Source organism: Pteropus vampyrus, unplaced genomic scaffold, assembly GCF_000151845.1.
Source record: "Pteropus vampyrus isolate Shadow unplaced genomic scaffold, Pvam_2.0 Scaffold254, whole genome shotgun sequence".
Taxonomy (NCBI): Eukaryota; Metazoa; Chordata; class Mammalia; order Chiroptera; family Pteropodidae; genus Pteropus; species Pteropus vampyrus.
In genome coordinates, this window is record NW_011889035.1 from 2379611 (window position 1) to 2391871 (window position 12261).

The window sequence follows — 12261 nt, forward strand, 5'->3', positions numbered from 1 at the left end:
GTGTGTCAGGTACTGTGCTGTGCACTAGATGATATTCAAAGCCATGCCTAGGTTCTTCCTACTTTTAACAATTGTTTAGATTATATAGCTTTAAATATTCCACGCAATCCTCAAACCTAAAGACCAGAGAAGTGAGTAGTAGCCATGATAAACTCATGGGAAGAAAGCTACTACTGGATTTTACTGGACGGAGAAGAGAATATGCTTTTTATAGGAAGAGTTGAGAACCACAGGGTCTTCAAGGACAGTGCCCAGGTCTTATTCATCCTTATATTCCTAGCTCCTGGCAGAGAACATGGCACATGTTAGGTGCTCAGTGACAAAATGAAGGTGTAACCCAAAACAATAGCAGCCAGTGTACCATATGCTTTCTTTGAGCTAGGTAGACCCTTTCCTAAGCACTTCATATGCATTATTTTATGGATTTTAATTTAAGGGAAGAATATGGACTCGGGAACCAGATTTCCTGGATTCAAATCTGTCCTCTGTCATGTATTAGCTGTGTAATATTGCAAAAAATTATCTACCTTATAAGATGGTTGTGAGGACTTGATGAATTAGAATTTTTTAAGCCCTTAGAACAGCTCCTAGCACATAGTAAATGCTATTTAAGTAGCAGCTATTATTAGATCATTTAATCCTCATCACAATCTTATGAGGTGGGTACTAATTATCCAATCTTCATCCTAGAAATGAGGACCCTGAGCAAGTTGCAGAAGGCACTTCCCCAAGTTTACACACCTAACATCTTTCTGAGCCCCCAAGTCTGTGCTCTCTTACTTATTGCTACAAGATACCTCTCACGGAGTCACAGGCCCTCCGTATTTTATGGGCAGCCTCACAGTGGCAATGAAGACCTAAGGTTTGTGTTTTCTATAGCATCACACAGAAAAATGTCAGTTTTAGCAGTTTGGTAGGTTATTATCTTAGGAGAAATATATAGAAGAAAAAAGAAAGGAGTGAGAAGAAAGATTTCCCACCCCGCTTTGTATTGAAAGACTTTGAATCTGCCTGGAAGAATGGAGCTCATTATTTTCCATACCTTATTTAATTCTTTTTCATGATTTGGTTGATCTGGGGTCACTGAAAACAGCTCTTTCCGTTTCCTTTCTTGTTCTTTAATAGGTGAATAAGATGATTCAAATCTACAAATTCAAATGAGTAAAAATTAAGCTTAACTTGATAAATTGTTAGGATAATATTATCAGTTTAGACTATTGCAGGTTGCAGACATAGGTTATTAGTTTATTGGAAACATTTCTAGTTACAGACATTGCAAGTTCTAAAACGTTCAGATCGCATATTTACATAGTTCATCAAGTGCAAATGGTTTTAGAGAAAAAAAATAAGTTAAAAGGTAGCAATTACTATCGAATTTCAATTATACATTAAAAATTGGCAGAATACTGGATTTACATATGTAGATAACATTTTTAGATAAGAAGAAAAGACTGTTTCCTGTAATAAAATAGCTTGCTTGGGTAAATACCCAGTAGGGAGATTGCTGGATCATATGGTTTCAATCAATGCACCATAAAAAAATAGAAACCTATATAATTTTATTAACCAATGTCACCACAATAAAATAAAATAAAATAGCTTGGGAACCCATTAAAAAACGGAAATCCATCTGATTTGCTTCTGTATCGTGGAAAAGAACTATGTCAAGAGAAGTCTGAGGGGAGCACCACCCCATAAAAGTGACTAAAAGTGACTGATCTGATGGTCTACCCAGAGAGCGTTCAACTACATCTATTCTTTGGCTGTTCAATTTGGAAAATTAAATTGCAACCATGTATGGGTACTAGAAAGGAAAAGCAGAAACTAGTACAAAAAGTACAATTCCCACAGGAAGTTTGGGGAAGTAGAAGCAGGTAATGCTCAATGCCACATTGGAAAAATAAAAACCATTAAAACAGAAAAATAAAGGTAGCTCGGCAAGGAAAGCAGCATTCTTTTCTATTGTTTGACTAATCTGGTGGAGTCTGGTGTTTTGAGGAATGTACCCACTTGTGAGTACAATTTTAGATTTCCAAAGAATTTTTTAAAATGTTCACAAATCAAAAACTTAAACCACACAAAACAAAATCTAGTAATGCTAGAGAAATAACTAATGAAAGATTAAAAATGAAGGGATCTTTTAAAAGGTATAAATTAATAGTGATATCCCTGAGGTAAATGTGTCTAGACTAGATTGTTTTTGTGTTTTTTTTTTATTATCAAATATATATGTTAACTGCATAAAACAGAGTACATAAGAGCATATACCGCTATAATGTCCTCCAGGAAAAACTATTCTTAGCATTTTTGTGTATATGAATTGTCTTTTTTTCTATGTATGTGTATAAATACATACATGTTTCCCATAAAATTAGAATGTACTATACACATTATTTTTCAGTCTTCTTTCATTTTCCACTCAGGAATATATTGTGAGCATTTTACTCGGTATTATCCTAAAACATTATTTCAGGATAAGTCTTAAATTTTTCTTATTTGTTATCATTTGGAAGAGGTGAAAATGAAAGTTCCTTTTTACCTTCAATTCTTCCTTCAATTCTTCCAAAGCAATTTCAGGGAGTGGAATGCTGAACTGAATGGTAAAACCTCATGATAATCTTGTAAATTTAAGTGAGTGACTGGAACAAATGTCAAACTTCAAAGTGGACAAGTTCATAGAAGAAAATAATAGTCATGCTAATGTAAAATGCTAATATAAATATATAAGGGAATTATCATTTTTCATGTTGGAAAGGTGTATTGGAGTTATTTTTAATAACTCTCAGAACATATCAGCCCAAGGTGCTTCTACAATGAAAAAGAAAAAGCTAATAAAATCTTAGCATTATTGAGAGAGTTTCTGATAATGAATAAAAACATTACGATGCTACTTCTATAAAACTTTCACATGTCTACTCTCAGTAGTCTGGGCTGCTTCACCTTAATACAACTATAAAGAAGAAACAGAGTCCAAATAAAAGAAACCAAAACAATATTAAAGGGTAAAACCACATTCATATAAGAACAACTAGGATTAGAAACTTTCAGTGGGAAAGATGAAGGCTTAAAACACTATGCCCAAAGTCTAAAATACAATGTAATCTGTGAAAAGTTTAATATCTTTTCATCAAATCTCAGAACACTAGAACTGAGCCAGCACGCTCCAAATGAGAAAGATATAGCTTGGAGACCAAAGTAAATACAACTTAAAGAGAGGCTGTCAAGCAAGCATAACAGAAGAATTGTATTGGCCAAATATGTGAATAACTGTAAGATTTTAGATTAAATTGTATATTGAAGGATAGTTGGCAATGTTTGGAATTCAGCATTGGCCTTGTGAGACAGCTCTATAGAAAGTACCTACATCACTTCACAAAACCAGAATGAGACATGGTTGAAAGGTTTGCTCTTCTAGGAAATTTATGTTTTCAGGCATATACATTCTTTGTGCGAAGACATTTCTGATCAGCTCACCACACTGGAACAGTGCCTTGCACATATTATATTTTTAATAGATTTATTTATGATTGGTGATGACATATAGCTTGTATACAGAGCACTCAATAACGTCGACTGGCTAACAGGCATTCTACTTTCCTTGGTGAGACATACAATAGGTCATTTTAAAGAATTTTAATTTGCCATTTGTTTTAAAGGGCAGACCTCAAGAAATGCTAGCAAGTCCCAAAACTTTGACGAAATAATTATTACCTTTAAAACAATGTAATCGTCTTTCAGTAAAATCTCTCACCATTTGGCTATTCAGTTTTAAAAATTCTATCATGGGTCTGGCATTGGCCTTCAGATTTGAGAAGGATTCAAGTTCTAATGAGAATTAGAACGTTAGTAAATGGTTAGAACAGTCACACTGTCTATTTACAAGCATAAAGATTTAATAATCCTCAGCAGTCATTTTCCTTTGTGATTATGGAGTATGCAATATCTATCTGATTTTAAAAGAGGGAAAAAATTGTTCTAACAAAACCCTTAATGTGCTGAATGTGGAGGCCAAAATAAATACAACAATTACTGGTGAAAAAGTTAATAACGAGTTTACAGGCAATCAAAATAAAAGCATTTTAAAAATATGGAATAAATCTTATTTATATTTATATGTAATTAAATACCAGTTCTATAGTATTGTTTTTGTAATATCCTGAAGAATAAAAAAAGTTCAAAGAAAATTTCTGATTCAGTATGACACATAAGTATCCATAAATCAGAACATGATATAATTTTCTAGGTAAGTAAAGATATTAATTGTTAAGATAAAATAATCATTAATTTTATTTTAATATATGTTATCTAATAATTAACAGCATGTTAATACAAAAAAATAGACTGTAATTCTAGTTTCAAATATAAAGCTCTTGAAAAGTCAAACATCTTTTTTTGAACAGTTTCCTCAGATTGCCGAATATAAAGACATACCTTTTTTTATTATCTTGAGCATTTTGGCACTCTCCTATTTTTAATAATTCTCTGTGCAACTGCAATCGTTCCATTTCTATGATTCTCAAGAGATCATCACGTGACTGTAACTCACTTTTCACCTCTGAGAGTCCTGCTTCCATGGCCTAAATAAAAACAAAAATTTTCAATGCTCTTATTGAATATCATGATGTATAATACATTTAAAAGTATTTAACATCTATGAACCAGTCTAATTTCAAATGAGCTGATATTGAGTGCTTTACTGGTTCTGACTCACAGAATCTGTCCTCAGTGAGATGACAGTCTAGTGATAAAGACAAAGAAAAATCAAATAATCACACAAATATGGCCATGTTGTATGTAAATTTGAAAGAGGGAAACATACAAGTATAAATAAAATATCAAGGCATAAAATTTGGATTAATGCAAATAATTCCCAATTTAAATAAGATAATAGCCAAGAAAAATCTGATTTCAAAGCTGGCCAATGAAGCGAATTATAAATCATGGTTCCACCAATGCCAATAGTAGCCCTACGTTAGCTGGCAACTAGAAACACCGGCAATCCTGTGAGTCCAGTGTTTTATTTTGTTAGTAGGAGAGACTGGAGCAAGTTTAAAAGCTGTTGAGAAGGAGGATCCAGTTAGAAGAGAAAAGGAGTAATAGTAATGGGGACAGTTTCCTGAGAAGATGGGTGGATGAGTTCCAAAGCACAAGGGAAGTATTGCCTAAAGCAAAAGAGAGTCCCTCATCTTTTGCAATGAGAAAAAAGGAAGGAAGATGGAATGTAGACAAGTATATGTACATTTGGATATGGGAAGATAAGACCGTGGCTTCGATTTTCCTTGTGAAGAGAAAAGGCAATATTGGGTGGTGACAATGGAGGGAGAAGTGGAAGTGGGGGGTTGGGAGTGATTTTTGAGCATGAAGAAAGTTTGAAACGGCCTGCAGTGGGAATGGGAGAGTTAGCTAATTAGACCAACACAGTAAGATTCCTGGCACTGTTGAGTACTCATCTGAGATTTGTGATCCTGGCCTGTTGAGTAATTTTCTCCAGCTGTACTTGGCTGTTCTCTGGGAGAAGGAATGACGGAATCCTTCCATATTATCAGGTCTCTTCCCCTCAATTTTACAGGGAAACTCATATTTATTAAGTGTGCCTGACCCAGGTCATCAAATTCATTGCCATTTTTATAGATGAGGAAGTTTGTGTGTAACAACTTGTATATGTAAATCTACTTTTTTAACTGTAAATTTTGTGAAATCTAAGTATAGAGGAGGTATTTCCGGTGAATACTTGGCATTGAAATTGAGGTATGTTGTAAGTGTAAAATGCACACCAGAATTTGAAGATTTAGTATGAAAAGAAATGTAAAATATCTCATTAATAATTTTTTACATTGATTACATGTTGCAATGATAATACTTTAAATATATGTTATGTTGAATAAAATATATTACTGTTATATATTAATTTCACCCATTATTACTTCTTTTAACATGGATAATAGAAAAATTTATATTATATTTGTGGCTTGCATTATATTTCTATGGAATGGTGTTGCTCTAGTATCTTAATGATACATTAACAAGCAAACAAAAAATGGTCAAGGTTTTTTGGCACAGATATTAGAAAAATGCAGCACAATTTATTTTTGTCATTAACCTCCAATGAGAAATATTGCACACTTTAAAAATGTTAGTGTAGTGCAGCATAGTAAATGCAATGGAATTAATACATATACTGACACATTTCAAGGTCATAGAAGTGAGAAGATGTGATTCATGTGGAAGTTCAGATGCAAATGGCATTAAAGTATGTTGCAAACTAAAGAGAATTTTATATATAACGAGTGACAGTAATTCATATTGAAATGATTGGCTTTTCAAATTCATGTGCAAGATGTGGCACACTGTCATATGACAGTTTTGCAAAAGAGAAAAGGAACTTCTTTCTAAATACATGCACTGAAAACAGTAATTATTATCTCTAATTATTCTCGTTTGGTAAAATATAAATTTTGTAAAACAAGCTTAAGGCCCGTTTGTTTAGTTAGAAATTTGTTTAATGGTTTGAGAGAAGCCATGATTTTAAACCCTCAAATCAGCTACCAAATAGTAAATAATTGATATCTTCTCATTTAGTATTTATGCTAAAGAAAAAGAATGAAATGTAAGTAAAATTTTGAAATAAAAAAAGAAAAGTACAAATGAAAGCATTATTTTCAGCATTTTTTTCTAAATGCATGAAAAAGTGTTTCCAGGGAGTACAAATCTTACCTAGAATTTTTTGAACTAAATTACTTCCAAAAATCTTTTCATTAGAATTATAACATATTTGTGTGTGTGAAATACACTACAGAATAATTTTTTTAATACGTGATTCTTTTGTAAAATATAAAATGGAGATTCTTATTTTAAATTTAATAATGTTCCCAGATCCAAGGATAACTAAATTATTTTTTAAATAAATAAAAATTTTTTGCTATACTTTCTGATAGAAATTGTTAGATAATAAATAAATAACAGCTACATTAAAATTTATCATTAAGTATGAAAAACAACACAAAGTAGAGTTAGAAAACTGCTGGTGAAGCACATGAGAAAAATAACATTAAAAATTTAAAGCAAAGTTTATCATCCTCGGTACTATGTACTTTTTGGTCTAGAAAATTCTTTGTTGTGAGGGTTGTCTTGTGCATCATAGAATATTTAATTCCACTCCTTTCTGGCTTATAAGGTCTGTGCTGAGAAGTCCGACAATAACCTACTGGGTTTTTTTTTTATAAGTTACCATTTTCTTCTCTCTGGCTGCCCTAAGAATTCTGTCTTAGTCGTTGATTTTTGATCATTTAATACAATGTGTCTTAGTGAAGGCCTTTTTGGGTTGAGATAATTGGGTGTTCTGTTGACTTCTTGAATTTCAAGCTCCAGCTCATTCCTTAGATTTGGGAAATTCTCGTCAACTATTTGTCTGAAAATGCTTTCTTCTCCCTGCTCCTTTTCCTCACCTTCGATAATGCCCATTACTCTTATGTTTCCTCTTCTGATGGTATTATCTAGTTCTTGAATTTCTCTTTCATTATTTTTTATTCTTCGGTTTTTCTCTTCCTCCTTCTGATTTATTTCTAAATTTCTGTCTTCAATATCACTGATCCTTTCCTCCATTTGGTCAACTCTATTTCCCAAGCTTGCTATTTCATTTTTCAACTCTTGCAGTGTGGTTTTTTTTTTTTTTTTTTCATGTCTGGAAGATCTAGTCTGTTCTTTTTGAGGGTTTCAATCTCCTTGCTCTGCTCATCTAGGTGTTTTTTTCAATTCCTGAAATTGTTGTATAACTCGTTTCAGAACTCACTGAGTTTTTTCAGAATTATCATCCTGAATTCTCTGTCATTTAAATTGCATATTTCTATGTCTGTAAGCTTATTTTCTGGAGATTTTTTTCTTTCTTTCTGAGATGCCTTGTCATCTTGGTTGTTCATGGTGTCTAATGGGCTATTTCACCACCTGGGAGTTAATGGAAGTGTATTCTGCTATTCTTCCAGAAAGAAGATTTATTATATAAAAGGTCTCTCTTTAGCCTGTTGCAAAGAAGGTGCTTTTCTTTTGATTCCCAATAGGTGGCGTCTAAGCCTCTTGGATCCCTGCTTTATATAAAGCTTTAATAATGCCTGTTTATGTTCTTGTAGATATTTAATCATACTCGCTACCCTCAGTCTCAGTCCTTGTCAGCGTTAGCAACAGTTTTGGTAGCATTTGCTTAGATTCCCCTGGGCTCTGCAGTGATCGGTCTTGGAGAGTATAGGAGGAGGGGCCCTCTGAGTTGGGGGGTTGGAGGGTTGGGGGCTGCAGCTCAGCCTTGGTTTTGCAACTGTGACTGGTAAAAATCAACTGTTGTTTCTCTGCTGTCCTGCTTCTCTGCTTTCTGCCCTGATGACTGGGCCCTGCCACAGGCTCAGCTGGTTGAGCTCACAGCGCTCCCAGGCAGGGTTGTTCAGGCAACTTGCTAGATCTCTCTTCTCCCCTCCCACTACAGGGAACTCCGGTGGCTGCGAGAAGCAGCTTCTTTATTTCTCCCAGCCCACCACTCGACACCCGGGGTTCTGATCTGTGGTAGCTCTTATGCTCAGATCCCACACTCAAATGTGCTGGTGTGCAGTTTGGGTGTTTCTTGTTGAGTTTTAGATGTTCAACTTATTGTTGTTTCAAGGGGAGAGATCTGGGGACTTCTCTTACTCTGCCATGTTTCTCCAAACTCCACATTGTAGGATATTTAGCAGCATCCTTGGCCTCTACCCACTAGATGCCATTAATACGCCTTTCCCCTGTTGTGACAACCAAAACCATCCAGGCATTGCCAAATGTTACCTAGGGAGCAAAATCACCCAAGTAGAGGACCACTGATTTAAACGAAAGTCATAACAATTAGACAATTAATATTATTATTTTATAACCTTTTGTATAAATATCAATACAAATATTTCACAATTGTATTGATTTTTATGAATAGCTGGAGTTTTATTAGTAGGAACATTAATCAATTATTAAGTACATATATATATATATATATATATATATATATATATATATATATACACATACACACACACACACACACACAAGGAAAAGTCAAAGTGGGTAACATGAACTTTCCTTAGTCCGGACAACCCATAAAGCCTTCTAAGGAATATGTGTAAGCCCCTGGAAGTTTGTACAAATCCTGGATTGAGGGGTCAGTCATATTCTATTGATCTGGCGTCAGCAGGGTAAATCAGTTAAAATTTAAATGATATTGCTAAGGGACAGGGACAGGGTTGCCTTGGCCATCCAGTGGTTTGAGTACTCTAACCTCTTGCTACACGTTCATACCCATGGATTGCACTTTCCTCTTGTCAATAGGAGTGTGTCTGTGTGACAAGTGTGAGAAGCACAGGTTTAAGATATTTATTTGGAGTGAGTACAGAGATTATAATCTGAATTAAGAATGTTAATTTATTAATGTTAATCAATGTACCTTCTTCTATTTGCAATATTCTTTTTTTTTTTTTTAAACAAGATTCTCCAACTTAATTCCTGAAGAAGTATAAAAGGTAAATTCTGAGAAGGAAAAAGATGAGGTTGGTAAAGGAAAGCATTACAGAGAAAGTCAGTCATGCTGCCCAGAAAGGGTGACGGAGGCTTTTTCTAGAATATAGGATAAGAATAGCGATTTCTAGTCTACAAGTGAGCCAAGAACAAAAGCTGACCCTCGGCCTATAAAAGAGGATGTCCTTGGCTTTTGTAATAGGTCCAAACAGAATTCTTTGGGGGGAGATTAAGAGGAACTAATGTTAGTGAAGAAGCTGAACCTTAGTGCAGAGTAGAACCAGAGTAGAACCATAACTGGGCTCATCATGAAATACATTTCAGGCAAACTAAAGATTCCTAGGGACTAGAACCAAAAAGACCTCAAAAAAGGACAAAGAGAACTCTCCAGTCTGTAAAGGATAACCTGAAACCTCAGTCTGTACAGGATAACCTGTTCAGAAAAGCACCCAGAAAATAATCTTATTTATTGATGTGATCATCGTGCAGACTCCAGAAGAACAGACAGCTGCATAATATAACTTTAAGTTGTCTTTAAATCAGGACCAGAGGCTTAACCAGTTGTACCCTACCCAGGGCATTGAATGGGAAGCAGCCCCTGAGAGGGAGAGAATCCCATCAGAACCAGCAGTCGTGCAAACCCAGCTCCGACACACTGGATGGGCTCACTGGCAAGCTAAACGCTAGAAACCACTTGAACAACCTCTAGAGCAGAAGAGTAAGACTAATGTCATTTATGTTATAGTGGAACCAGAAAAAAACATCATCAATACCTTTTCTATTTCTAAAAAATTTATGGCTTCTTCAGTGTTTAGTATCTGTGGTTTAGCTTGGTTTGTTTGTTTACATCATATTCTAATTTGCATTAGAATAGCATCCACCTCCCCAAACAAAGTTGGAATTTGGGATCTGGGAGATATACTTCTCTTAGAAATGTCATGGAATAGGAAAAGCTGGGAGCCTTGTGTTCTGTCCCCTTGCAAACTTGGGGAAAGGGAGACAAAGAGGAGAAGATGCTGGCCAAGAAGGAAGTTAAAAGGACTAATCCCATGTAGAATCCCATATATAATCTGGCTGGATGGGGAATGAGGAGTTGGGCTAAGACTAAGAAGTGACCCTGGGAGTTTAAGTGGCAGATTTTGAGGTGAAATCTCTTAGAGAAGCAAGTGGAAGTCTGCTCAGATAGTGACCTGAAAAAATATACCTTAGCATGGGGAGAGAATATAGTGGGACTGAGAAATGGGCCGGCTGACACAGAGGAATTGGTGGGCAGAGACTGAATGTTTGGAGGTGGGAGATAAGACCTAGATGGGAGATAAAACCATAGAATGTCTCAAGTAACTAGGATATCTGTGAATAAGAAATGCATATATAGTAAAGAAATCAGTAATGAACAATTTTGATGAATGCCGTATATCCTTCTTAGTGGTTGCAAGAAGTAGAGAGACAAAAAAGAAAAAATATTTTTGAGTTAAGGAAAAAATTAATGCTTAGAGAAACCATCAATCACATCTGCCAATGTGGAAGTTAACAAAACACAGACAAATAAACTAACTCCAGGCTACTGTTTGATAAATGGTTATGGTAAGGTTAACAGTGATAAATTACAGGGAGTGACCCCTATGCTTCTCATTGAGGTTATTAGATTGTAGAACCCTTAAGGACTTCCTGGATCTCCAACCTAGAATTTTTGTGAGTCAAAGAGGCACAGGGCCAGAGAGAATGTTAATAGGGACAGAGGGTGGTATATAGCTAAAGGGCCATGGTTTTTTAGGCATAGAGGTCTGTAAATGACGGTTGAACTGCATTGGTAATACATTATTATTATGCCACTACAGAACCAAAGTGAACTCTAGTGAGGTAAAGTACCTATGAGATTACTGAATTTACTCATCAAGTGAGAATTACTCACTAAAAGGAAATATTAGCTGAATTTACACATGTAATACGTAATTAGCTTTCTAATCCATACACCTGTTGAGTCATCGTTTATACAACTCAAGTGTAATATAAGCTGAAAAATAAATAAATCTTCACCTGGCATTGTCTTTGGTACATTTTCAGTTCTTGTAAGAGCTTCTGATTTTCATCTTGTAACTTATTCCGGCTTAATGCTATTTCACTCACAGCTGATTTTAATTTTTCAATAATGAACTCATCTCTTTCATTCGTTTCACAACTGGGATCTGCTTCACATATCAACTGAGGAATTTCAGATCTTCTGTCTTCTATGCACTGTTTTTTACCATTGAGTTGAGTTTGGTAACTTTGTGCCTGTTTCTGAGAAATATGAAAGCTGGATTAATTAAATGGAGAATATCACATTTAAGTTTACATAAAGTTCAAGAATGATAGAAAAGAATTAGAAAAACATCTTTAAGTACATTTTCAGATAATGAAGCCTCACCCTTTATAATTCTTGTGTTTATTATAAAACCTCAATTTTTGATGGCATAAAGAGAAAATATATTTGTATAACCTCAGAGCAAAGATGTAGAGTAGGGTAGAGGGCTTGGGGTAGGGAATTTTTATTTGAAAGAAAGAAAATCTTGAAGATATAAAAGGAGGAAAATTATGGATTCAATTACACGATAGTTCAAAATGTATCTATGACCAAAAATAAACAAAATGACACAAAAACAACTGGATTATAGAAAAAGGTTGTTGAAACATAACAAGGGTTAATAATTTCTGATGCACAAAATCTTCTACACATCAATAAGAAAAACAAACAAACACAAA

General features: G+C 34.6%; 1 protein-coding gene across 1 annotated transcript in view; it reads right to left on the reverse strand.

Moving 5' to 3' along the window:
- The window catches only part of DEUP1 (deuterosome assembly protein 1), a 67671-nt gene that overhangs the window by 25852 nt on the left and 29558 nt on the right, over window positions 1-12261 (reverse strand). The window contains exons 7-9 of the mRNA XM_011374770.1: window positions 11557-11799; window positions 4432-4577; window positions 1043-1145 (exon numbers count right to left, since the gene is read on the reverse strand). Coding sequence (XP_011373072.1) covers window positions 1043-1145; window positions 4432-4577; window positions 11557-11799 — 492 coding nt within the window. The remainder of the gene's footprint in view (window positions 1-1042; window positions 1146-4431; window positions 4578-11556; window positions 11800-12261) is intronic.